Source organism: Crocodylus porosus, unplaced genomic scaffold (genome assembly GCF_001723895.1).
Source record: "Crocodylus porosus isolate Cpor-Errol unplaced genomic scaffold, CroPor_comp1, whole genome shotgun sequence".
NCBI lineage: Eukaryota > Metazoa > Chordata > Crocodylia > Crocodylidae > Crocodylus > Crocodylus porosus.
In genome coordinates this window covers 33,458,453-33,483,493 of record NW_017728914.1, presented here as the reverse complement: position 1 = coordinate 33,483,493, position 25,041 = coordinate 33,458,453, and the positions used below count along the sequence as shown (strand labels likewise).

The 25,041-nt window shown below is 60.1% G+C and overlaps 2 protein-coding genes across 4 annotated transcripts in view; both read left to right on the top strand.

Annotated features, from left to right (window-relative positions):
• The first annotated feature begins 200 nt into the window (after positions 1-200).
• Positions 201-5,046, top strand: ARSI (arylsulfatase family member I). The gene is made up of 2 exons (XM_019535229.1): positions 201-1,355; positions 2,861-5,046. Exons 1-2 carry the CDS (start codon positions 1,033-1,035, stop codon positions 4,260-4,262), a joined length of 1,725 nt encoding a protein of 574 aa, XP_019390774.1. The 5' UTR covers positions 201-1,032; the 3' UTR covers positions 4,263-5,046.
• A 9,492-nt stretch (positions 5,047-14,538) lies between these two features.
• The window catches only part of CAMK2A (calcium/calmodulin dependent protein kinase II alpha), a 54,885-nt gene continuing 44,382 nt past the window's right edge, over positions 14,539-25,041 (top strand). The window contains exons 1-2 of one of the 3 annotated variants that reach the window (XM_019535225.1): positions 14,539-14,806; positions 23,792-23,886. In XM_019535225.1, the coding sequence (XP_019390770.1) occupies positions 14,745-14,806; positions 23,792-23,886 (157 nt within the window). In that variant the 5' untranslated portion in view covers positions 14,539-14,744. The remainder of the gene's footprint in view (positions 14,807-23,791; positions 23,887-25,041) is intronic. The other 2 variants (XM_019535227.1, XM_019535226.1) reach the window with 2 other exon arrangements.

Genomic DNA, 25,041 nt, shown 5'->3' with positions numbered 1-25,041 from the left:
CTGGGGGGGCACATCTGGAGAAGGTGAAGCCTTCCCAGCTGCAGGGCAAGCAGTGAAAATGCCTCTGGGGAGGCGGGCAAGAAGCCGCCAAGCGCCGGACCTAGAGCGATTTCCCTGCACATCTCAGAGGAGGCTGCAGGGAGGCAGCGGAGTTAGGACCCTGCAGGGCTCCATCCTCCCTGCTCTTTCCTGGACGGGGAAAGCTCGGGGCGGGGCTGAGACTTCAGCTCCCCATAAACCTGGCTGCGGAGCCAGGATCCCCGGCAGATGTTCCAACTTTTTGCCTCCTCCAGTTTGTTCAGGAGGGAACTTTCTTTCTCTTGCCCTCTGGCTCCGCTCTCACACTGCTGGCAGCTTTCTCCTGACTCAGGAAGCACCTTCCCCAGCCTCGGAGGACTTCAGGGATTCTTAGGCGGCAAAGACGTGGGGGCAGGGGGGGAATAAAACAAAGGAAGGAAGGACGAGAATAATGGTATTCTGCAATGGTGAAGGAACCCCCGCGGAGCAGACCGTGAGGAGGGGAGAGTATGGTTTGGCACCCAAGGGTGAGGGTGAGGACGCCCCAGCTGTGAGGTTGAACTTTAGCTCTAACTCCCGCAGGAGTCTGAATATAAAGATCATCGTCTGCTGAAACGCGGCTCGATGAGCCCTTTGGACAGCCAGGCAGGGACCCGGCTGAACTGGGAGAGACTCCAGCGTGTTCTCCAGCAAGGGGCTTGTGCGGTCGGTGTAGAAACAGTGGGGAGTCACTCCAGCGCTGGGACACGTCTTGGAAACTCTTGGAACTGTTCTTAATAACATCCCGGAGGAAATTAACTTGACAGGGCACGTGTCCTCCGTCGGCTCAGGGGGAAGATTAGCTTCTTTCTGCTTAGAAGTGCCCAGCCTGGGTGGATCACGTTGCTTCTTTCTTCCCCGGGGGTGCTGGAGAGCTGATCCTGCAAAACTTGCCCGGGACAAAGGCTGGAGTGGAAGAAGAGCCTGGGATTCCTGGAGCGTACTGGGATTTGGTAACTTCCCTTGGACACTTGCATGATGGCTGTCTATGCCCTCACGGGTTTCTCCTTTGTCAGCCTGCTGGGTTTCGGCTACTTGTCCTGGGACTGGATCAAGCCCAGCTTGGTATCCGATGTTTCCATGGACCCAATGGAGAAATCCTTGCCTCCCACCTTCGCCAGCCCGCCTCACATCATCTTCATCCTGACCGACGACCAAGGCTACCATGACGTCGGGTACCACGGCTCGGATATACAGACGCCAACGCTGGACAGGCTAGCAGCAGAAGGGGTGAAACTGGAGAATTATTACATACAGCCCATCTGTACCCCGTCCCGGAGCCAGCTGATCACGGGCAGGTAAGGCACCAGCTTCACCTGCGCACTAGGCTGGGAGACTTCTTCCCCTCCCTTTCCTTCTGGCCACTTTATCCCAGTTCATGGCTGCAGGCAGGGATGGGCTACATGCTCATGGGGTGACTGACAGCAGCTTGGAGGTGGTGAGGTCTGGGGAGAAGAGGACTCGGGTCCTACAGAGAAGAGCTGATGTGTGCACTGCATAAGCAATAACTCCAGCAAACTTCTCACGGGGCAGGGAGCTCAATCTGGCTGCGAGCGGGTCCAGCTCCCGCGGATCAGCAGAAACGCACACCAGGGCTGAAGGCAGCCACTTCTCCTGGGGTGTTGCCTGGGGAGGGTCCTACCTTGAGATGCCGGAGACCGACTGCTGGTCCCTGCTCTGTTGCAGTCACCCACGAGTCATTTAATCTCTCCGTGCCTCGGTTTCTCACCCGTGGCATGGGGACAGTGGTCCTGCCTTGCCTCGTGGGGCATCGTGAGGAGACCTGCACTAAAGGCAGAGAGGGGCTTCACGGCTACGGCAACACCCAAGAGAGACAGCGGGTCTAGGGGATGGAGCATCAGGCTGGGGGGCAGGAAACTGGGGGCATATTGCTGACATGCCACTGGCTGGTCCGGCTGGTGCCTTCATAGGAGAACCCAAATCACTGCAATTTTTCAAGGCTGCAGCCGACTCCTGTGCCTCAGGCTACCTGCCTGTAAAATGGGCTAGCAATAGATACCTGCATTTGCCAAGCCCCTTGGCACTTGGGCATGCAGTGCCAACACACAGGCAGCTTCCCCCCAGGGTCTGCGTGTTTACCAGTAGGGTTGCCATCCCCCCTGGGGCACCTGCTAGACTCGCCTCTAGTAGTCGTGATAATCCTTAACACGTGTACAGCTCTCGCTGCTCGGTTGCCTTTGCCTTGCAGACCCCCCAGAGGTACGCGCAGCTGGCTGGGAGTCCAGGGTGATCCCCTACAGAGAGGCCCACGAAGCACGCCTGGTGGGTCGTTATCCATGCTTGCGGGACCCGTCCAGACGGGGCTGGGAGCATTGTGCCACGTGCTCCCGGGAGAGCTAGGGCCCGGGAGAACAGGCGGTGCTGGCCTGCATCTGGAGAGCTCCAGCTTCGCTCCCATTTCCCCCATAACAGGCTTCCTGACACCCCCAGGAGACTCTGGAGAGGCATGCCGGCCTCTGGCACAGCCCTGACTCACCTCGCTCAGGGGAACAGCCCACTGCGGGGTGACCGTGGCTTGTACGATCCAGCCTTTGCTAGGAGAGCTGCCCAGCAGCTGTGCGAATGGCCAGCTGCAGGGGCCAGGCCTGCTCCATGCACGGTTTGTCACGGTCTGTGTCCCCAGTGATCCAGGTTGCAGTGGATCCGGAGGGAGCAGCTTGGCTGGGAGCGTGCTTGGGGTCCCTGTCGGTGACGGAGGTTTCCCAGCCACGCAGAGGAGGAGAACGGGGACCCTGGATCAGAGTTAATGCCCCTCTTCCCTTGTCCTCCACCCCACGTGCAGGTACCAGATCCACACCGGCCTGCAGCACTCCATCATCCGCCCCCGACAGCCCAACTGCCTGCCCCTCGACCGGGTCACCCTGCCCCAGAAGCTGCAGGAGGCCGGCTACTCCACGCACATGGTGGGCAAGTGGCACCTGGGCTTCTACAAGAAGGAGTGCTTGCCCACCCGCCGCGGCTTCGACACCTTCCTGGGCTCCCTGACGGGCAACGTGGACTATTACACCTACGACAACTGCGACGGGCCGGGCGTCTGCGGCTACGACCTGCACGAGGGCGAGAACGTGGCATGGGGCAAGAGCGGGAAGTACTCCACCGTCCTGTACGCCCAGCGGGTGAACAAGATCTTGGCCACCCACAGCCCCAAGGAGCCCATCTTCATCTACGTGGCCTTCCAGGCTGTGCACACCCCGCTGCAGTCGCCCAAGGAGTACATCTACCGCTACCGCTCCATGGGCAACGTGGCGCGCCGCAAGTACGCCGCCATGGTGACCTGCATGGACGAGGCGGTGAAGAACATCACCTGGGCGCTCAAGAAGTACGGCTACTATGACAACAGCGTGATCATCTTCTCCACCGACAATGGCGGGCAGACGTTTTCTGGGGGCAGCAACTGGCCCCTGCGAGGCCGCAAGGGCACCTACTGGGAAGGCGGGGTCCGCGGCATTGGCTTCGTCCACAGCCCCCTGATCCAACGCAAGCGCCGGACCAGCTGGGCGCTGGTCCACATCACGGACTGGTACCCCACCCTGGTGACCCTGGCTGGGGGCAACGTGTCTGCCGCGGAGGGCTTGGACGGCTACGACGTGTGGCCGGCCATCAGCGAGGGCAAGGCGTCGCCCCGCACGGAAATCCTGCACAACATCGACCCCCTCTACAACCACGCCAAGTACGGCTCCCTGGCCGACGGCTTCGGCATCTGGAACACGGCCGTGCAGGCCTCCATCCGGGTCGGGGAGTGGAAACTTCTGACCGGCGACCCGGGGTACAGCGACTGGATCCCCCCGCAGACCCTGACCAACTTCCCCGGGAGCTGGTGGAACCTGGAGCGCCTGACGCACGGCCTGCGCAAGTCTGTCTGGCTCTTCAACATCACGGCCGACCCCTACGAGCGCGACGACCTGTCGGCGCAGCGGCCGGACGTGGTGCGGGCTCTGCTGACGCGCCTCGTCCACTACAACCGGACGGCCATCCCGGTGCGGTACCCCGCCGAGAACCCCCGGGCCCATCCGGACTTCAACGGCGGCGCCTGGGGCCCGTGGGCCGGCGAGGACGAGGCGGAGGAGTGGGAGGGCGTGGGGGAGCGGCTGCGGAGCAAGAACCGAAAGAAGAAGTGCAAGATCTGCAAGCTGCGCTCCTTCTTCCGGAAGCTGAACACCCGGCTTATGTCGAACCGCATCTGACGGGGGCACCGCGCGCGACCTCGGGGCGGTGGGGTGGAGAGAGACCGCCGCCTGCTCTCGCTTCCTTGGCACCTGGACACGCTGGTGCAGGACCAGGGGGTTTCCCTCCTGCTTCTCCTAACTGCTACCCCCCGGGAGCCATCAGCAGGGACGGCCACTGGTCTAAGCCGGGCAGGCATCCAGGGTAGGGGGGGGATTGAGGAGCCTGCAGCCCAGCTCAGCGCCCGTTGTATCCGACCCTGGTTAACGAGCTGCTTCGTCCCGGGTACGGCCCAGCCCAGCCCCTTCAGCTCTGGGGGAGGCTAGCTTTGAATGCAAGGCAGGCAGCGCCCGAGACTGTAAGGGAGGTGGGAAGAGAAGACAGCATAGGGCGAGCCTTCCTGATTTGTCTCTCCCTATAAAGTTTGTTGTACGCGTACGAAACTGCGACGCATGTGCGGCACTGTGTTCCCCCGCTCGGGGCCCCCGGGTGTCCCCACGCCACCCCCTTTCCTGGGACCTGGGTTAACTTATTTTTAAGGTGCTGGTCCCTGGTTCAGACCCAGGGGTGGCAAGAGGTGCCTAACCCCCATAAGCACAGGGCGTGCGCAGGCATGGGACGGTGTGGACAGGCAATGCACCAGCATTAAAAGCAACGGGGCTTGAGATGTTTCCACCCCTATCATGCACACAGCCATGAGTATATATGCACACATGCATGCCAGCTTATGTACATAGAAAGGGTGCTTACTGCATACATGTATCGTATGTTTGCCACCAGCACAGTTTACACCTGTTATGACTTGCCCCCGATCCAGACGGCCTGCTTTATCCCAGCGTAGCCGACTGCCGGCTGCTATTGCAGCCCCTCGGAGCTGGGTGGAGGATGTACTAATGTCGGGTGTCGAGGCAATGAGCTTGACCGGCGCTGACTGCCCGGCGTCTCTGGCCCCCCTGCCCCTGCGGTGAGGGGGTCGTGGAAGAGCTGAGCTGCCTGCCGCTGCCTGCGTCCCAGCCTCGAAGCTGACCCAGGAGCAGGGGACATATCTCCCTCCCCCTGCAAGGTGTGCACTCCGGCACTGGTGTTCCCATAGGCTCCATCCTGACCTGGTGGCAAATGCAGTCCAGCCGGGCTACGGGGGTGGCGGAGGAGGAGGGGTCTGTGCGGGGCTGAAAGTGAGAGGGGTGCCTTGGGCAGGGTGCTTCCTGCCTGGCCTGGCCACAGCACGGTCCTCGGTGATCCACAGGCCTGGCTGCAGGGGGAGAACACCCGTCACACCGCCCCCCGCGGGGGCTCAGCTGAGGGGTCGCCTTTTCCTTCCTCCCTTGGCTGCCTGTTCCTTCAGGCGTGTGTGTGTGTGTACATGCATGCACACGTGTGTGTGCATCCAGGATTGCAAGCCCATGTGTGTGTGTCCTTGGCTACCTCTTCCTCCAGACATTACTCTGTGTGTGTGTGTGTACATCCATGATTGCAAGCACGTGTGTGTGTGTGTACATCCATGATTGCAAGCATGTGTGTGTGTGTACATCCATGATTGTAAGCGTGTGTGTGTGTGTATGTATGTGTGTGTGTACATCCATGATTGCAAGCGTGTGTGTGTGTGTGTGTGTGTGTGTGTGTGTGTGCATGCCCGCATGTGCCGGGGAACGAAGGCCAGCCAGGAAGAAAGGATAAATGGCTTTAAAAGCTTTGCGAGCGCGTGGCGCATTTACATTTACACAATGCGTTTTACATTTCTCCCCCCAGGTTTCTCTTGGTGCAGTGTGTGTAGGCGAAAGCCCTGCTGTGAATTTTGAAAATAGTTATTTTTGTCTCTGGAAAATGAGGCCCGTTAGGACTTGTCAGCTCTTGGATGAGCCGTGTGGGGGGGGTTTTCTCTCCCCCCCCCTTGCAAAATAACATTCATTTAAAATCTGTCAGTGAAAGATGTGACAATTGGCAGAATTTCTCCTGAATACCTTTTGGTGTGCTTTCAAGCTTGGTGTGTGTGAGGGGGGGCCAGGGGAAGAGAAGGAAGGGGAAGGGAGAGGACTGTATTGACACATCTGTAGTTTGCTCTTAATTCCTATTCGGATTATTTGGGAGAATGTGATTCTGCAGAGGGGAAAGGGAGTGAAAAAAACAAAAGGAAGAAAAACGGGAGGCTGTGTTGAGATGGGGAAAATAGGGGTATCTGTCTATGGATCCACCCACCCATCCATCCGCTCACCCACCACCCATCCATCTATCCACCTACCTGCCTCCCTGTTATACTCCTGCCGTGTCCATCCCTGCACTAGTCTGCAGACGGTCCCATGTGGACAGACCCCCTTACGGAGGTCAATGTGGGTCTCTTGGAGGCTGGGTCCTGGCCAGCTGATGTTGGAAACACGTCGAGTTTGGGGTCACCCCTGGGTGGGCAAGACTGGGGTCCAGCAGCCAGGCTGGCTGGGATCTGCACTCCCTGCACATCTCAGCGACCCACCCGGTGTTGGAGACGGGCAGAGAAACATCTCTGGCTTTGGCCCATGCCTGGAGCCCGCAGGCAGGATCGCGACCACGAGCCGCTGCTTCCCAAGAACAGGCGCGAAATCTCTTACCAGCAACCATAACCCAAGGGGAGAGGCTCAGGGCCCCCGGGACCACCTGTCACGGCTGCAGGGCGGTGACTTCCACCCTCCCCTGTGACGTGCTTCCCGTTTCCTGACCCGCCGCTGGGATTCGGCCCCACGGCAGCGATGCATTTTGCCAGGGTCCCATATTCAAGCACGCGCTTCGACCCCCTCCCGCCCATCCAAACACATAATGCAGTGAACTGCTGCCTCTACGACCGAGGGATTTAAAGCCGTGCTGGAAATTCAACACACCTTGCTGAATCAGGAGCTTGGGGAAGTCTCCACGTGGGGCAAGGAAAAGGAGGACAAAGCGCTAACATAGAGGTCAGAGGCCGCATCCAGAGGAAGAGGTGGCTGCGGCCAGGAGCTCCCTTTCAGCCCTGCTTTCCTATGATCCCATGATAGCGATCACCTCTTGCACGTAACACAACGGTGGGTGATGGCAATGGCTGTCACAGCCAGACCGGCCGTGGGAGGGGGCGACAAGACGTAATCAGTGTTCCTCATTTAAATAACATTGGGGTTGGGGTGGTTGGCAGATGTTGAGATGTGGGGCCTGGGGGCTGGGCTGGCGGGAGCTCTGCAAGGTGTGCAATGGACCCTTTATTGCTCGACGTCATCCTCCGCTCCACGGCTCCCAACCTCACGGCAGCCGAGACCCAGCTTGTCCTTGTGCTTTCCTAGGATCACAATCAACTCGTGCCCAGACGCCAAGCTGTCTTGCCCGACCCCACCGGTTGCCCACCTGTCTTTTTGCCCCTTGCTGGGGTTCAGGGGGGCTGTGGGTTTGGCCCATGTCAACAGTGGCTGCTGGCCTCCTCCTGTCAGCAAAGCACCCAGCCTAGGAGGGGGCATTTCAGAGAGGCGAACGTGCCCCGTTCCTCAGGTCCCACAGCCTCGAGCGATGCTGCAGGAGCTTTCCTACATCTCATCTGTGCCGCATTGTAGGAAGAGCCTCAGCAATGCATCCGGTCCCCGGGGGCTGTGGGAGGCAGAGCGGGGATCTGGGGGAAGCAGAGACCCTTGAAATCTCCGGTGATTTGCTGGCTGTGATAATAACAGTCACTGCATCGCACGAACCTGCAATTCGGCTCCTGGGACGTTGTACACAGCCCCAGCGGGAGATGGCCCGGCTCTCTCCCGGCCCCAGCCGGCTTGGGAAACGGTCCCTGTAATTTGTCTCCTGAGCTGGCTACTCCGTGGCATCACTGGTACGGATGCTCATTGCGCCCACCCTCTCGTCGTGTCACTGTGTGAAGCGGGGCCTAATCGGCTCCGTCCCCCGGGGCTGCGCAGCTCCTGGGTCTGGGGCCAGGCGTCCCAGCCCAGCGTGGCATGTGGCGAGAGTGATAGGTGTCCCAGGTAGACGTAGCTCCTGCTGCGGCCACCCCAGCCTGCCCCAGGGGGTGAATGGTGCCAGGGTCCCCGATCCCCTGGAGCAAGCCGTGGCTGCATTAAAGCTGCAGCCCTTCCCCCATCTCCGCCTGGCTGAAATTTCGGAGCCCCGGCCTCGTTCCAGCCTGAGCTGCGCGGTGTGTGCAGAGCTGAGAGCAGACAGCCCCTCCGGCGCTCATCAGCACCACACTTAACAAGGGAGCTTCGTTAGAGCCGCCCTGAGCAGTCTCTTCAAGAGGACCATTTAATTATCTCCTGGGTTCTCCAGGGCTAGTTACTGTGCTCATCTTCCAGGCTGCGCTGCAGGAGGGGGAGCAGGTTAGCACCTCCTTGTTTCCTCGGGGCCAGCGGAGGGGTCGCCGTGGGCTGCTGCCCCCCCTGCTCCTGTGGCCGGTCTGTGCCCCTGGAGCGGGCATCAGGGGCCTGACGCATGGTCCTGTGAGACTCCGAGACACGTGTCCCCAAGCTCCTGACACACGCATCCTTTGACCGAGCCTTCCCAGACTCTGAGATAAGTACAGCCCCTGCAAAACTGGCTGGGGTTGGGGTAGGATGGAGGAAGACCATCCCCACGCTCTGCTCCCTTCCAGCCTACCAGGTTAGGGACAGAAGTTACACGTAAACCGGTTTAAGCGATCAGAAACGGGTTTAAACCTATAACGGAACAGAAGTTCAGCGCACATAAACCAGTTTCAAAACGGCTGCAACTGGCTGAAGATCAGCCTGGTTGAATGCAGTATCAGCCTTAAGTGATTTAGGTAAAACCAGTTTATGAAACTTCTGTCCCAAACCCCAGAGACGGCCCAGGCCAGCCACTAGATGGCCCCCAGTGCCCACATCTGGCATTCCCCGCAGCTGGCTGCCAGAAGTGTGAGTCCCGTTCGGAGACCAGCTTGAGATGCTGCAGAGCGCCCGCTGCGCTGGGCATCCTCTGCCTTGCTCCCAGGGCCCAGACAGCGGTGCTGCTAGCGAGCAGCTGAGCTGCACGGGTGAGATGCATTCCCTGTGGGCCCAAGCAAAGGAGCTGCAACATCTGTCCAGGACGTAAGCTGCGTTTCTGAGGATGCAGCCACGGGGAGCGGGAGAGAAACACAGGCTGGAAGTCTCCCTCGGGTGGCCAGAGCCAGATGCAGCAGCGGAGAGGGGAGCCGGGTCCGCCTTGCGAAACCTTCATCGGAAACTGGCTGTGCTGAGCAGAGCACTAAGAAAGCTCTTGGAAAGAGGCTCAGTGCTCAGCAACTGATGGGAGCGAAGTCCTGCAATAGCATGGTGCAGATGTGGGGCAAAAGCGCCCCAACTTGCACCCCGTTCAGCCACCCAGTGTACCCACCACTCACTCCTCCAGCATGGACAAGACCCCGTGGGGATTCCTGCTTTGAGGAACGAGGGTGGAAACGCTGCCTTAGTCGGGCCAGCAAATCTGGGGCCTGTGTCTGCCAGTCCCTGCAGATTAGACCTAGCTGGAAAGTTCCCATCCAAGACAGAAAACAGCAGCTGTGCAGAAATGCAGGGAGGGCTGGACTTTGATGGAAATATCTAGGGGAGGTGCCCCTAGATATACCCTAACCCAAATCAACAACTGGACCACCCCCAAATCCAGGATGTGGATGAAAATGAAATATATATATATATATATGTGCAATGGGGAAAAGCTCTGTTCCCAGCCAGCTCCACGGCTGAGGTCTTCAAGGAAGGAAGAAGAAATCGGTTGTGCTCCATCTGGAACCAACTGTGCAACTCGAGTTGGGGGCAGAGAGAGCTCTCGCCTGCCCGAAACCTGTAGTCGATGCCTTGAAGCACGAGTGCTGATTGCTCCTAGGTGAGCTGGCTGAGCCACGGGCCGGCTGCGTTGCTGTTGGGCGTTGCATTACCAGCCGCCGCGCTGCACAGGGGCTCTGGGAGGGAAGCAGAGCCCACAGCGGAGACCTGCATCCGTCTCATGGCTGCTGCGGGGTAGCAGAGGGGTCGGGGAAGCCAAACTCCCCTGGGGCTTGGTGGTGAAACCCAGTTTAGCAGCGAGACGGGGCTTGGTCTGGGCTCTTTCTGGGAACAGTCTCCAGGCTTTTCATTGCCAGCCAGGCTGCCCCCCGAGCCGGGCTGGAGGGGACTTGGGTTTGCTACCTTGGGGGCAGCCCATCTCCCAGGAGTGACCCCAAGACTTGGCTCAGGGTTGCAAGGCCCCTTCAGAGACAGGAGGCATTGGGGCTTTCAGGTGGGCATATGCAAGGCCAGGAGGGGAAACCATAGCCCTGCAGCCCTTGTCTCACTGGCCTGGACTCCTTGAGAATGGTGCAGCCACGTAGGACCTCCGTGGCCATTGTACTTTGGCCAGCCCAGCTGCCACCGACCCTGCCAACCCCGCACCAGTCTCCAAGAAGAGCTTGTCTCCTTTAAAGGCACCACCTCCCTTGTTTAACCCGGTTAGGCTCAGAAGAGACTGTTGCTCCTAACGGGGACGTGGCTCATGGCAACCCTTCACATTTCTAGCCATCTGTGTAGGTGTATATGTGTGTACGTGAGAGAGAGAGAGAGGAACGGGGCTCAACAGGCCTGCACTGGCTTGCAAGTGCCTGGATGCACCTGTGTGGGGCTCCATGCACGCGGGTCGGCGCGTGTGCAAGCCCTCACGCCCAGGAGAGCCTGCCAGAGCGCACCGATATTCCTCAGGCAACGATCCTGCCATTGTCTCCCTGCAGTCGGCACTCAAATGTCAGCTTCTCCCCGCAGGCGCTGACAGAGCCCTTCAGCTTGGAGTGATGGCTGCCAGCGATCGGTGCATTAGGCACACTGCCTCTCTGCGTGGGGCTGTAATTACAGCGGAGAGGTGGAGAAGCGGCCAAGTGCAGACTCCCTCCCCCTGCCCCACGCGTCAGCCATAGCCCACGTCCTTCTGCCTGGCGGGCATACGGAGGGGGCCATCTCCATCCCATGCGCCTGGCCTGCTCCGGACCCAGGAAAGCACGGGGCATGCAGCAAAGCGGAGTTCATCGAGGTGGGGAATGACAAGGGGCCGCATGGGAGGCAAGGGGAAGGGGCCTGTGTCATGGGGCAGGGCATTTTCCTGTAGAAGTCCTGCCTACCGTGTTCCCCAGCTCTTTGTGTGTGATGGTTTCTGCCCCCCATCTCTGGCGTCACCGTGACCCACTCCTCTGTAGAGGCGAAGGGGCACCCCTCAAGGGTCCCCGGGCTGCAATGAACAGGGCGATGGGCTTTGTGATGGCAGAAAAGGAGTGGGGGTCTAGTTTTGGGTCTCATCCAGAACCAGACACCTACCACAGTCCTGCAGTAACCCAGAGGGGACACCCCCTGCTTTGCTAGGGTCAGCCTGCCCAGGGAGGTCTCTGAGCTGCCGGGCCCTGCTCCGCTCACCTGACAATCCACAAGCATCGTCCTCAACGTGGCAGTCGAGGAGGGAGGCCGTAGGTAGGATAGAGATGGGTCTGGTATCCTGACTTTGTTGCTGCGATGGTTTTGGCAGGGCAGTCTCGGAGCAGAGGAGAGAGGAGTGTGTCTGCAAGCCGGAGCTACCACGGGCAGGATCAGAAGGGCCCCAAGTGAACAGCAGGACCTGGGTGGAGGTCAAGCCTCAATGATCAAGCGGTCCACCAAGGAAGCCCACCGCCCTCCAGCTGCAACCCAGGAGACCAGGGTGCTGGGAGGGTAGCGAGGACCCTGGTCTCCTTGTGGCCAGCACCCTCCGGCTGGGACCCCTCCGTGCTCCTGGAGTGCCAGGGCAGCGCAGGGAGGTGCGTTGTCCCCTGCAAATCCTTATCGTCACCACCCCAGGCTGGGCACCAACTGGCGTAAGTAGCAGCTCTGCAGAAAAGGGCCTGGGGGCTACAGTGGACAACCAGGTGAACAGTGCCCGGCAGCGTGCCCTAGTTCGGAAGAAGGCGACCGGCATCCGGGGCTGCATCGGCAGGAGCGGTGCCAGCAGATCGAGGGCAGTGATTCTCCCCCTGTATTCAGCACTGGGGAGGCCACGTCTGGAGCGCTGTGTCCCGTTTTGGGCCTCCCACTCCAGAAAGGATGTGGACACGTTGGAGAGAGTCCAGTGGAGGGCAACTAAAATGGTTCAGGGACTTAATGAGGAGAGGCTGAGGGACCTGGGAGAAGAGAAGACCAAGGTGGGATTTGATAGTAGCCTTCACTTCCCTGCAGGGGGGCTGCAACGAGGACGGAGCTGGGCTGGTCTCAGCGGGGGCAGGTGGCAGGACAAGGAGCAATGGGCTCAAGCTGCAGCAAGGGAAGTTGAGGTTGGATATTAGGAAAAACTTTCTCATGAGGAGGCTGGTAAAGTACTGGGACAGGTGACCCAGAGAGGTGGTGGGATCTCCATCCTTGGAGGTTTTTAAGACCCAGGTAGACAAAGCCTTGGCTGGGACGATGCAGTTGGGGCTGGACTAGATATGACCTCCCGACCCTCATTTCTTATGATTTAAACAAACATCATTGGCTAGTCACCTCTGAGATGAAAGCCCGTCACGGACACACGTGCACGGGGAGGGATCAAACCCCATGGGCTGCCCCGCTGCCCGGGGGCTGCTCTTTCCACCCCGTGGGGCTGCCCTGCCATCTCCTGACGGGGTCTGGGTTCAAACCCCGCTCTGCCCGGCTGCTCCGGCAACTTTGGCCTCTCTGATGGGAGCCGGGTCGGGGCCGCCGGAGCGCAGGCTGTGCCGCATGGTGGAAGGGGGGTGCAGCCGAGCACATTTGACGAGGGTGGTAGCAGCGCAGTTAATTGGAAAGCCATTAGAGCTCAATCGCTCGCTGTCCTCCTCCACTTCCACCTCCTTTCCTTCTCTCTCGTCTGTTCTTTCTCCCCAGGAGTGCCTGTGTCTTAGGATGGCTTCTTCTTCTGCTCGGCTCGATCCCTGTCCTCTCCCCACCTGCCAAGGGGTGCAATCCTTCCCGCCTGCCTCCCCCCGCCTCAGGGCTGGGATGGGAGGTGTGGGGCAGCGAGGGGGAGGCCCGAGACGCCGCGGTAGCAGGGACAGCTGGGTCCGTTGCAGGGGGCCGCAGCTCCCCGCTTTCCCCACCCGTGAAGTGAAGTTGCAGGATCCCAGGGTGGCTTCGCTGTGGAGCAGGCCAGACCATGGAGCCAGCTTGGGGCTGAATTGATTCGCTGTGGGGTTTAAAAATACTTTATTCTCCAGGGGGGGAAAGCACCCCAAACCACCTGTTTTAAACTCAAATGCTTGAGAAACACTTGGGGGAAAGCCGGTCTGGGTGAAGGGTGGGACGCCCGGCGAGAGGGCACGATCCAGGAGGGTCACGCTCACCACGGCTGATATTTTAAAGATAAAAACAGAGCAGCACCCGCCTCCAAACACCTCTCGACCTCCTCCGGTGTTTCGGCTGCCTTGAAACGCCACTGAAAATCCTAATGAGGCAAGAGCACAGGGTTTCCGGGGGGGTTATTCCTCCTTTGCAGCCGGCCTGTGAGACAGGACGACCTTCCCCACCAGAGGAGAGGTGGCCTCCGATACCCAGCCAGCAGCATGGTGCAGGGGTGCCCCGGCTCGTGGCTCTGAGCTATGCTGGGCCAAACCTCTCCTCTGGCCCCTTCCCCTCTGCATCGAGGGGCTGTAGCCCACGGCGGGCAAGATGCAGCTCTCCCTGAATGCAAACCGAGCCAACAAGGAACAGCAAGAGAAAACCCCTGGGAGGGCAAAACCGCAGTGAAATCTGGGCCAGCTTTTCCCCCGGGAATACAGCTCGGTTGCTTTCTTCCGGGACAGTGCGGGGACCCTCCCCCCGGAGAACGGCAACCATCTCATTGGCTTTGCGTGACCCACATTTGCTTCCAGCCCTTGGCAGTTCACCGCTTTGCTCCCCGGTGCATGCCCGCGGTGCTTGCAGGACCCTCCCCGGGCCCCCAAGCCTCCTCGTCCTGGCTGCAGGAGACACCCTCTCGCAGGAAACTGTGGAAGTATGCTGGTTGCCCGGGCAACTCAGCAATACCTGTCTTTCTGGAGAGCAGGATGCCGTTGCCCGGGCAACAGCATCCTGTCTTTCCAGGGACCCATCCTGCAACATGGAGACTGCAGTTTCTATGGTAACCTTTTTGCCCCAGTTAATTCTTTGCTGCATAGTTTAATTTGCTTGAATATTGACATTGGAGGGGTTGTTTTCTTTTAAAAAATCCACCTTTTCGCCCCCAAAAGCGTCCTGTCCGTCCCCAGCTGGGGTGCAGTTTCCGCGACCACGGGGCCAGGGCGTTGAAGAGCTGCAAGTGGCAGCAAAAGCAGGTGTTTGGGAAGCAGTTGCCCGGGCAACAGAAACAGGGCGTTCCAGAGGTAGTTGCCATGGGGACCTGGATGCTGACGAAGGCTTGTGAGGCTGAGAAGACAAATTGCCCTCATCATTATCTCCAGGCTTGTCAATCAAACCTATTCCCTTATTTACCTCGGAGAGGAGAGAGCACCGGGAGCAAAAAGAGACCGGGCGCGCGAGAGGAGCGGCACTCGCACGAAACTCCAGGCCGGTGAGGGAGCCCCAGCCTCCAGGATGGCGACCATCACCTGCACCCGGTTCACCGAGGAATACCAGCTCTTCGAAGAACTGGGCAAGTAAGTTGGAGACGGGGCTTGGTCGCAGCACTGCATTGCCCACAGCCAGGGCGGCTTGCCGCCGGGGTGTTGTGGGGGGGCAGCCACCCGACAGACTGGCCCCAGGGCTGGAGGGAAGGGCAAGCCGTGGGTTGAGGGCAAATCCCGATGCGCTGATGCAAACTGCGCAGAGAAGCAGCCCCCCAGCCCGGCTTTGTTCTCCATGAGTGAATGCAGTGGCGGATAAAATCTGGCTCCCCTGCCCTCCACTTCGGTCAGGCGGCCATGGAGGGATGTGTCTGGGCGAGGTGACGAGCTGCTCGAGCAGCCGAGGGCTCGTGCCGTGGGGACGGGGGACCCGCCAAGGGACCCTGGCTGGAGAAATCCAACCCCACCGGGGCTCCAGGGATGCTCTTGCAAAACTTGCCCAGCTCCCGGGGGGGAGAAGAGGAAGGCTGGGACCTCGGCAGCCACTCGGGGACTTGCTCAGGCTGCATGAAGTTGTATTCAGTGAAATGCTCCGGGTTAGGTGTCACCGCGCTGGCGCTGCCCGCCACGGTTTGCTCTGGGGCATCTGGGGTTTGGAGACCTGTGGGTTGCAACACACCCCTGCCTAGCCCCACATAGCCCGGAGTTGTGAGACGCATCTCCGCAAGCCAGCTCTGCTCTGGATCCGCGGGATGGGAACCGGAGCGTGGAAGTGGGAAGCGAATCTGGCCGTGGCGATTCACGCCACTGCCATGTATGCGGAGGGCTGGGCTGGTTTGGCATGCTTCTTGGCATGTGCATGTCTCGGGCTGCCTGCCTTTTCGTGTGGTGTCTAGGTATGAGTGCGTACTCATGTGTGCAAGCCCCTGTCAGGGTGTTTTGGTGGGCATCCGTTTGAACGGGCGTGCGTTGGAGGGCTGACCCTGTAGGGTGCTGGGCATTCCTGCAGGGTCCAGAACACCAGCTCCCGTGGGAAATCAGGCCCCCGAGTGCCTGGCAGGATGAAACCGTGTGTCTGTATGCAGAGGTGCATGCGTGTGCACAGTTTGCATGCGTGGGCATCCCTCTAAGCCTGTGTCCAAAGGAGTGCACCTCTTTGAATGTGTGGGTGTGAGTGCTGTTGACATGGGTTACATTTGTGTGCAGATTTTCAGCATGCAATTATAGGCATCGGGGCACACATGTATGTGCACTGCCCATCTGTTGCATTTGGAGCACACCTGCGTGTGCAAGCGCGAGTCCTGAATGCGCAGTGGTGGACACGCTTGCTCCAGCGCATCCGTCGCTCCTTCCATGCACAGCCGTGTCGGTGCCTTCCTAAGCGTGTGTGCACACAAGTGGGTGTGGATACAGTGCTGGTGGCGCGTAGGCGTGTGGGTATAGAAACCCGGAGGAAAAAGAGGGAGCAAGGATGGAGCGATCAAGAGGAGAGAGGTTGCTTTCCCCTGGACTGAAAGTGGCTAGGTGGCAGGAGAAGCCCAGCCGGGTCAGAAACAGGCGCGCGCCCCGTGGAAGTCCGCGTGGGTTTGCCCCGCGCAGCGCCCAGGTCCGTGCCTGTCGGGGCGCTCCGCACCTTGCGGGTGCTTGCAGCAGCGCCGGTGACTGCGTCACTCGTGGGAGCATAAAGCCCAAGTGGAGCCATGAGTCAGTGACCAGGGCCCTGCAATCGGTGGCAGTAATGAGGGTGTTGCAGCGGGGAGGGGGTGCTTCTCCTATCAGCTCTCTGCAAGGTGTTGCTCTGGACCTGTGTTTTTCCAGAGGTTTCTTCTCCCGGCTGTGCTCTCACCCGCCGCTGCGTGGTGTCGAGGTGCGGGAGGGAGGGGAGCTGGGGGAAGTGCTCCCCAGCGCCACTGCTTTGGCCGGAGGAGATGAGAACGGGCAGGGCACGTGGCAGCCAGGGAGTGGGGGGTCTCAGCCGGGCAGAGGGGGCTGTCGGGGCACGAGTGGGGGGAAAGAGGTGTGACGGGCTGGGACACTCGGCTGCCGGTAGCAGATGGCACAGGGCAGACCGGAGGCCTGGCAAGTGCCTGCCCTCACGGGTCGGGCAGGGGGCTCATTGACACCTCGAGCCTCCATCTTCAGCTCACGGGGGTCCTAGCCCGAGCCAGCCGGCCCGGGCGGCAGCTTTGTGCGGAGCTTCCTTCGACCGGAGGCAAGGCGGATGGATGTGCTTTTCCAAAGCCAAAAATAAACAAGCAGCGTTTGCAGGCTGCAGAGAGGAGCTTGGGTCCGCTCCGCTCCTCCAAGCTCCCCAGCCCACAGGGCTCGAGCCAAGCCCCGTCTGCGAAGGAGGTCTGCTCCGGCCGGCTGCGCAGAGGGAGGTTTCCACCTCAGCGCTGCCCACCCCACGGCCGAGACACCTCCAGAGAGGCAGAGCCCGGCTCTGCGTTCTCCGTTCCTGGCTTATCCCAAAGCACCTCCTAAGCGTTGTCTCTGAGCTGGAGGAGAGGGAATTGCCCCGTATCACTTAGGTCCACTCCCTGGGGGTTTCCGTGACCTTCTGGGCTGGGCCGGTTGGGGGTTTTCCACAGGAAGCATTTCTCTGCATCAGATGCAGCTTCAACAAAATCAAAATTTTCAATGGGAGACTTGCAATTGGCCTGAATTTTTCTCCTAGAGATCGGAATAACAGCTTTCCTTTGGCCTCAGTTCGACCCATGTGAAACAGGGCCTCCCCATCTGGGTGTTCGCTCCTGGGACTTGTGGTTTGGGTCCCTTTTCTCTCCCGTGGGCTGATCTCCCTGGAGCACCGCGTCTCCCATAATGTAGCACTGACTACCCACGGCCCAAAGCATCCTGGGGGGGTATAACTGGGCCAGGGAGCTCCTGAAACGTTACCTCCGTGGGGTCTGCCATCGGAAGAGGGCACGTCACGTGGACTCGGGGACAGTACAGCAAACCAGATGGTTTGATTTGGGGAGCAAAATCAGCTGGTGCTTCCCCATCACATTGTTTTGGAGCCCATCAATGCCTGGAAAAAAAAACCCCTGGGATTGCAACTTCTCCTTTCAACATGGTGTGAAAATGCAGCTCGGGGCATCCTCGTTTCCTTCGGGAAAGAGGGTCCAGCGGTTGCTCCTGCCTATGCCCCCAGAAAAACAGGGTTCAGATCTGATCCTGCCTGGGATGGGGAGTGCTCCGGGGTAGGGAGGAAGAGGAACTTCACGTGCTTTTTCCTCCAGCAGCGATGGCAGGGCTCTGGGGGGAGCAGTGCCCAGTCCCGGTCTCCTGCAATGGGATGCAGCGATTCCCAGGGAAACAAGATCTGGCCATCAGTGTCACGTCAGTGCCATGAACCCATTGCAAAGGCAAATGACCCAGAGACAGCAATTCGCTCTGTGGAGGTAGGGTCTGCTCAGCCACCCACTGCCCAGCCCATCGCAGCTAGGAGTGGGCACAGCCCGGCCCGGCTGTAGGGGATGGGGCTGTGGGCGAAGGAGGTTTCCCCACTCCGATATAGCACTGCACGTGGTCCCGTGAGTTATGGGGGCTTCTGGTCTTCCCCGAAAGCGCCGTCACCACCGACAGGAAGGATGGTGGGTCCCGGCTGGTCCGACTCTTGCCCCTTCGCTCTGCCATTGCGGGTGCAGCTGGGCCCTGCTCGGGGCAAGGCTGGAGCAACGGGCTCTGAGGCTTGGGCAGGTGGGAGGCAGGGTGCTCGGGGCATTGCTTCTGGAGCCACCCCTTCAAAGCATGCCAGGGCGAGGAGGAAACCAGCCCGGGCTCCATCTTCCTTCCCAGCTGCCCACCGGCAGCGAGGGCAGTGAGGCAGCTCTTCTCGGACGAGCCCGTTTCCAAGTTGGCCGTGGCCCATTGACTCGTGTCTTCCCTTCTGGCGGTCACCACAGGGCTCCCGGAGTCCATCTGCTCCGCGTGCCAGGCAGGCCAGCGAGCGGCGGAGGGGCAGAGCGGCGGAGAAAGGGGCCGGTGGCTGGGGAGGTGATGGGAGAGACTCCTCGAAGCCGGAGGCAACCGGCGGGAGGCGAACAAAGGAACGCCTCGTTCTGGCTCCGAGCTCCCCTTTGAAACCGCCCCCACGGCAGGTTGAGGAGGGCCGGGAGGAAATAATCATGCGGCACTGTATAATCAGCCCCTGCGCGCCCGGATCGGCAGGGAGAGAAGACTTCATTTAAAAAAAAAAAAAAAAAGAAAGAAGAAGAAGAAGAGGGAACAAAAAAACCCCAGCCCACACTCTTCTTTCTAGAAAGGAGAGCGAGCCTTAAAATGCCTCGGAGGAGGAGGAGGTGTGGAAGAGGGGGAGGAGGCAGCCTCTCCGCCTGGTGCTGGCAGGGAAGGTGTGAAGCGAGGAGATGCACAATGTCCCCGTGTCAGAAGCGCCGGGGTCCTGCCGCTGACAGGGCTGGCACGGCGCCGTGGCCTTTTCCCGTGGCCCGTGGGAGCAGGCCCACCGGGGACAGCGCTTTTATCGACGCCGCAGTGCCCTGGCAGGCCTCGCTCCGGCTGCGCCTCCCCGCAGCAGCTCTGCAGAGGGGCATGCAGGGAGGGCCGTGGTCGCAGAGGGGGAAGGACCCGGGGGTGGCCTAGGGCGGGGGCTCTTCCTACGCAGGGGGCCGCGCACGCTCAGAAGGGCTCCCTGGTGGTGCGGGGCCAGGCAGGTGGAGACGCCTCCAAAGCAGGGGGCTGGGGTCTCCTGTCTGGGAAGCTGAAGAGGAGGGAAGGGCCTCCTTGGGCAGGATAAACCTGGAGCATTATGCAGCTGGCAGCTGCCCTCCCGCCAGCCCTCAGGAGACGCGGGCGAGCACCAGGCTTCACCAGGGCTGGGGGCGTCGCAGCCACTGCATGGGCTCAAACAACTGCCGCCGGGAGCAGAGCGTGCTGCCTTGGCCGCAGATGCTGCGCGGTCCCTGCAGCGTGCACACCGAGCTGCTGGGGTTACCCCCTGCGTCCCCCATGTGTGCACATTGCAGCTGTCCCCACCCGATTCCCCTGACCACACACCCGGAGAGCGCTCCTCACAGCAACCCCCAGGTCCCGCAGCCTGGGCTACACTAAGGAGACCCACCATTGCTGGTGTCAGCAACAGGTGCAAAGCAGCGATCTGGATGTAGCTCTCGGGTTTAACTGGTGGTTTCCGGCTCAGACTCTGCCTCATCGAGCGGCAGCGCTAGTGCACTGGCCTGTGTAACGCTGGGCGACATGCACCTAGCCCCCCCGCCGCCCCTTTTGCACACAGACACACATGCACACGCTGCAGGAGGCAGGAGAAGACCATGTAGAGGTTGCCCAGAGAGCTCCCTCTGATCGCGCTTGGAGGATGCATCCCAAAGCTCCCCTCGGCCTGCACCCCCGCACAGCAACCAGAGCGGTTTGGGCAGGGGTGAGGCACAAGCCCCAGTTAAAGCAGGTCCTGGAGGCAGACCTGGTGTGGGGGGGTGCTCAGTGGGGTGGTCAGGTGTGTGGCCGTCAGGCAGGGCACAGGATCGTGCCTCCCTTCCCCCTGCCAAAAAGCAAATGGAGCCCCTCCTGCTCCCCCCGCCCAAGCCCACACAGCTCGCGCTCCCGGTGCGGCATGTACAAGCGCTCGGGAGAAGCGCTCACCCACACACGTTCGCTGGGATGAGGGTCGGCCATATGCAAGGCTCTCCCACACACCTCCATGCTGCCTTTCCGCACCGCTCCTGCCTGCTGAGCAACAGCCCTGGCTCTCCTTCTGCATCCCTTTGCCGAGGCACCTCCGGCCCCGGGCTCCCGACCGATCCGCGGCCCCCCCGGTCTCCCAGTCCATCCCATCCCGTGTGTCAAAGCGAACCGCGCTGACTCCAGAACGGCGTCTGGAGGCAGCTGGATGGAGCCAGCACCGCTCACCATAGCTGTGATCCAAACAGGAAGCAGGCTCGAGCGCAGAGGTCGCAGGCTGGCGAACGATGCAGAGGATTTTATAAGGCATTTGTGTAAAGCAGTGGGGAGGCCTCACCTGGAGCATCCTATGCAGTGCTGGTCGCCCCGTCTCAAAGGGAGGAGTGAGGCATAGGGATCCTGTGAGCTGACCCGCAGCCAGGCTAGCGTATGGCAGAAAGAAGCCGAATAAGAAGGGGCGAGGCAAAGGTCTACCTTGGGCAGGTTGCTTGGGAAATTCTCTCCTCCCTGCTTTGTAACACCTAGATAAAGGGGCAGCTGATGGAAGTAGAAGGCAGGAAACAAGATAAAATCCCCCAAAACCATAACCCATGGTGTCAGATATTGTAGGGTCGGGCAGCCAAGCTCAGTGCCACAGGCAGTTGTTGGCGTGAAGCATTCAGCAAGGTTCAAAGGGGCTTGGACATATATCAGGCACGATCATCCGGGGAGGGATCTGCAGCCGTGCTGAAGCCCTTTGGCTGGCGACCCGGGTAAAGGGCAGCGGGAGCAGGTTGCCCTGCCTCTGCCTGCCGCGGGGGTCTGACCCGATACAGGTCGCGGGCGGGCACCGGGCTCGATGACCCCCCAGCTCCAACTCGTCCCAGCTTCGCCCGCGCAGAGCGACTCTGTGCCACATGGCAGACCCTGAGCTGAGACCCGCAGGACTCGTGTCACGTTCTCGAGCCGCACCGAGGCTGACGTTTCCTGGGCGGTGCCGCTTGTTGCCCCCCGCGGCCGGTTCAGACACCGTCCCCGGCTCTGCTTGGGGGCTGTTAGGGAAGAGCTGAGACACCAAACGGGGACGAGCGCGGTGGTGAAACTCCCCCGCTGCAGTGAGTTAGGGTCTCGACACAGGGTTTTCTCTTGCTTAGGTCGACATAAATGGAAGATTTCCTTATTGAGTCAGACACCTGCGGTATAGGGGCCCTTTACCAGCCTCCCCGAGTTCAGGATAGGAACAGGGTGGCTCCTGTCGGTCTCAGGGCACAGGTTACCCCACGGTGGGCTCTGGGCCCCAGGGCCTGCGCACGGCTGTGGGAGTTGAGGGCATTGCCTGCCCCCAGGGATAAAAAATCAAGACAGGCCTCAAATTAGGAGCCCTGTGCAGTCAGGTAGATGCAATGGAGCTAGACCGGTGTAGGTGAGGTAGATGCGCACTGAGTCGAAACGGCTTCACGGAGCTGTTCCCAAACCTCCCTCCTTTACGCCCACCCGCAGAGCCTGGGGGGCCACCCCAAAGGCATTGCCCCTGCCCTGCACCACCCACTCCAAGGATGCACCCCCTGCCCCTGCCCCTTTGCAATGCAAGCTCCTGGCCTGGTGTCTCTGGGGCCAGAAGAGACCCCACGAGCCGGAGGGGCAGGGAGAGATCCCCATAGCTCTTGAAGCCTTGCAAGCCCTCCGGAGAAGCAGCTTCTCCCCAGCCCTGCCTGCAGCTGCCATGCGGCCCAAGCAGCGCTCTCCCCGGGGGCTCGGGGCGTGTGGGCTTGCCTCTCCGCCGGGATCCAGCATGCCCCGCGCTCCCATCCCTCACACCCTGCCGCTCGCCTGTTCGGCTGCGGATTCCTATTCAAACCCAAATTGCCCACCGCCTCCCGCCCCCACCGGGAAAATCCTTTATTCCCCAGGCCTTGTCAGGGAGCCCGCGGCCCCGTTCCTCTTTCATGGCTTTCCAGCTTGTTTGTGGGGAGCGGGGAGGCGGGGCTGGAGGTGGAATTGCTTTTGATAGTTATTATTTTACTGATTTGAATGGGTTTGGCAGAACGCTACAAAGAGCTTTTGCTCCTACACAGCAGGGCTGTTGTGTGCGTGTGCGCGCGTCTGAGCGCAGGGGCGCATGGATGGGGTGTGCACACGTGTACGGGTCGTGGGGTGTCCCTATGGTTATGTGCATGCATGTGGCGGTGTGGAGGTGACACGTGTGGACGTGGAGGGTTAGGGGAGTGTTTGATTGCGTGCGTGTATGGGTGCACACCTGTCTGGTTGAGTGGTGTCTGTGTGCACGCATGTGCACGGGTGTTTGAAGGGTGTGTTTGTGGTTGTGCATGTGTGTGTGCGATGCTGGGAAAGGTGCCTTGCCCTCCGAGCCTGAAACCCAGGCTCAGATTTGGGGGGGCGGTGGAAAACATCAGCTGGTCTCTGCTGAGGCAGGCCCTTGTAACCGGGCTGCCGTAAGGGACCGCGGCCAGCAGCGACCCGGGGCTGGGCAGTCCCGGGGAATGCTAGCTCTTGCTTCGACAGCGAGGTGCTTCTGACAGCTCAGGGTTGAGAGGCTGTTTTCAGTTTTCCAGTGCATGCAACAGACCTAGAAAACCCCAGCTCTACTTCTCTCTGTTGCTTTCCTCATGCTCAGCCCCAAGGAACACATGCACATGCATTTAATCGTACAGGGTCTCACCCGGAGACACCCAGGCCATCCTCAGCCTCGCACATGGATCCTGAGACATACCCTTATATGTTAGCACGATGCCAAAGGTGGATCCATGCACGAGACCCCGAGATGCACGCGAGTGGCTAAGAAACACTCGTTCACTGACTGACCCCAAGACGCAGCCGTGCACCCACCCTCGTGCAATAGCCTGACTTGTCCCCGGTCCCCCGTGGCACGGGGCCCTGGAGCAGCAGTGTTTGCGACAGAGGTCATCCCTGTGTTGGATGTGGTGTGCGCGCCCACCTTCCCTGTGTTGTTGCTGTAATCGCTCAGTACGACGCCCAGTTAAAAAAAGGACGTGGATGTCAAGCCGGAGGGTTTTGTGGGAACAGTACAGTTCATTTCTGTTACCCCTTCATAAGCAAAAGCTGTTGGTGAATATGGCCTTGTGGAGTGAGAGAGGTTTGGAAAGACAGACGGCGGCTCAGTCAAAGACCTGCCCGCTCAGGAGAGGAGAGCGAATGTGCTGGGCTGAAAAGGGGAGGATGGATTTTGAACTTCTCTGATACCGAACGGTCCCTTCTTGCTTCTCTGTACCACGGGCGCACTTTCAAAACGGTCCCGCGATGCCCTCTGGTGCTTTTTGGACCGTCGTGGTCCAGCTCACCACCCTTGACAACCCCCACCCCGTTCGAACCAAGATCACACCCGGGGCCCAGGCTGGTAACTCCTTGCTGCGGGCACCTTGCAACCCTCACGCTTTCTTTCTGGGCTCTTGTCTTCCCCAGAGGTGCTTTCTCAATTGTCCGAAGATGTGTGAAGGTGCTGTCGGGACAGGAGTATGCAGCCAAGATCATAAACACCAAGAAGCTGTCTGCCAGAGGTAGGTGCAGTGGAGTGCCTCGGCTCCACCGCCGTGCTTCTCGTGTCCCTGGTGCTTGCTCCAGGGCAATACAGTATAATATTTCACCTGTCATATCACCTGCCTGAGTCCTGCTGAGGGCCGTGGGGGAGGTGATCTCCATGCATAATGGATCGGGCTGGTTGGCATGAACAGCAGAGTGGTGGATTTTATATTGGGAGGTGGGGGAGACACAGGCTGCATTTGGGTGAGGGGGGGGTCATCGAGCAGGGAGGGTGGGTGGCATGTTGGACACCCAAAAATCCCATCTCCTCTAGCCTAACTTCTATCTGCATGACACATGTGCCCTGAAACAGCCCCCAGAGCCTCTGCTGGGTGGTTCTGCGTATCCTCAACTCCCAAGGACTTGCAGCGACTCAACCCTGCTCCGGGGCCTATGGGGTGGCAATTTTGGAGACCCTGAAGTGCAGGCAAATGTTGGAGTCCTGCCAACATAAATGATACCGGGACCCAAAGTGGGCAGACAGCTGGTTGCTCTCGGCTAGCTGCCACAGTCAGACTCACCACCAGGCATTAGCTTGTTTGCACTGAACAAATGGGTGGCCTGGGACCATTGTGGGCATGGGGCCGCTACCCCAGTGTCACCTGCATCGATGAATGTTTGCTGCTCGTTCCCATCAGGGCAATTCTGCACTGAAATCTAGTAGCTTATGTTGTGTGCACACCAGGCTGGGGGGTTATGTCTTGTGCCTCCTGCTTTTTTACACGTCAGGCTGCAACAGCACAAACAAGCGCTGTGTCCAGGCCCCTCGAGTTCAGTTCAGTGGGGCTTTTATCCCAGGCTGGGGTTTTCCCCTCCCCCCGATCTCCCTTGCGTTACCTGTTTCTGACTCCTAGGTCTCCGACTCCTGTTTCCCCCCAGCTCTGAGCCTTGCTCACAGCACTTCCAGGGGTTTTTCTCGCTGTCCAAACCCCTCTCTGCATCTTGTGGGGCTTTCCTATGCCTGTTGCTCTCAGGTGCTGTCTGATGCACGCATGCAGGCTCTCAAGGCTGGAGGAATGTCCAGTGCAAGGGGAAACGTCGCAGGGGCCGGGAGAGGAGAGTAGCGGGGATGTTAGCTGCGGGGTAGCCATGAGCGTGAAGCCCTAGCAGCAGGGGAAGAACGGCGCGGGGGC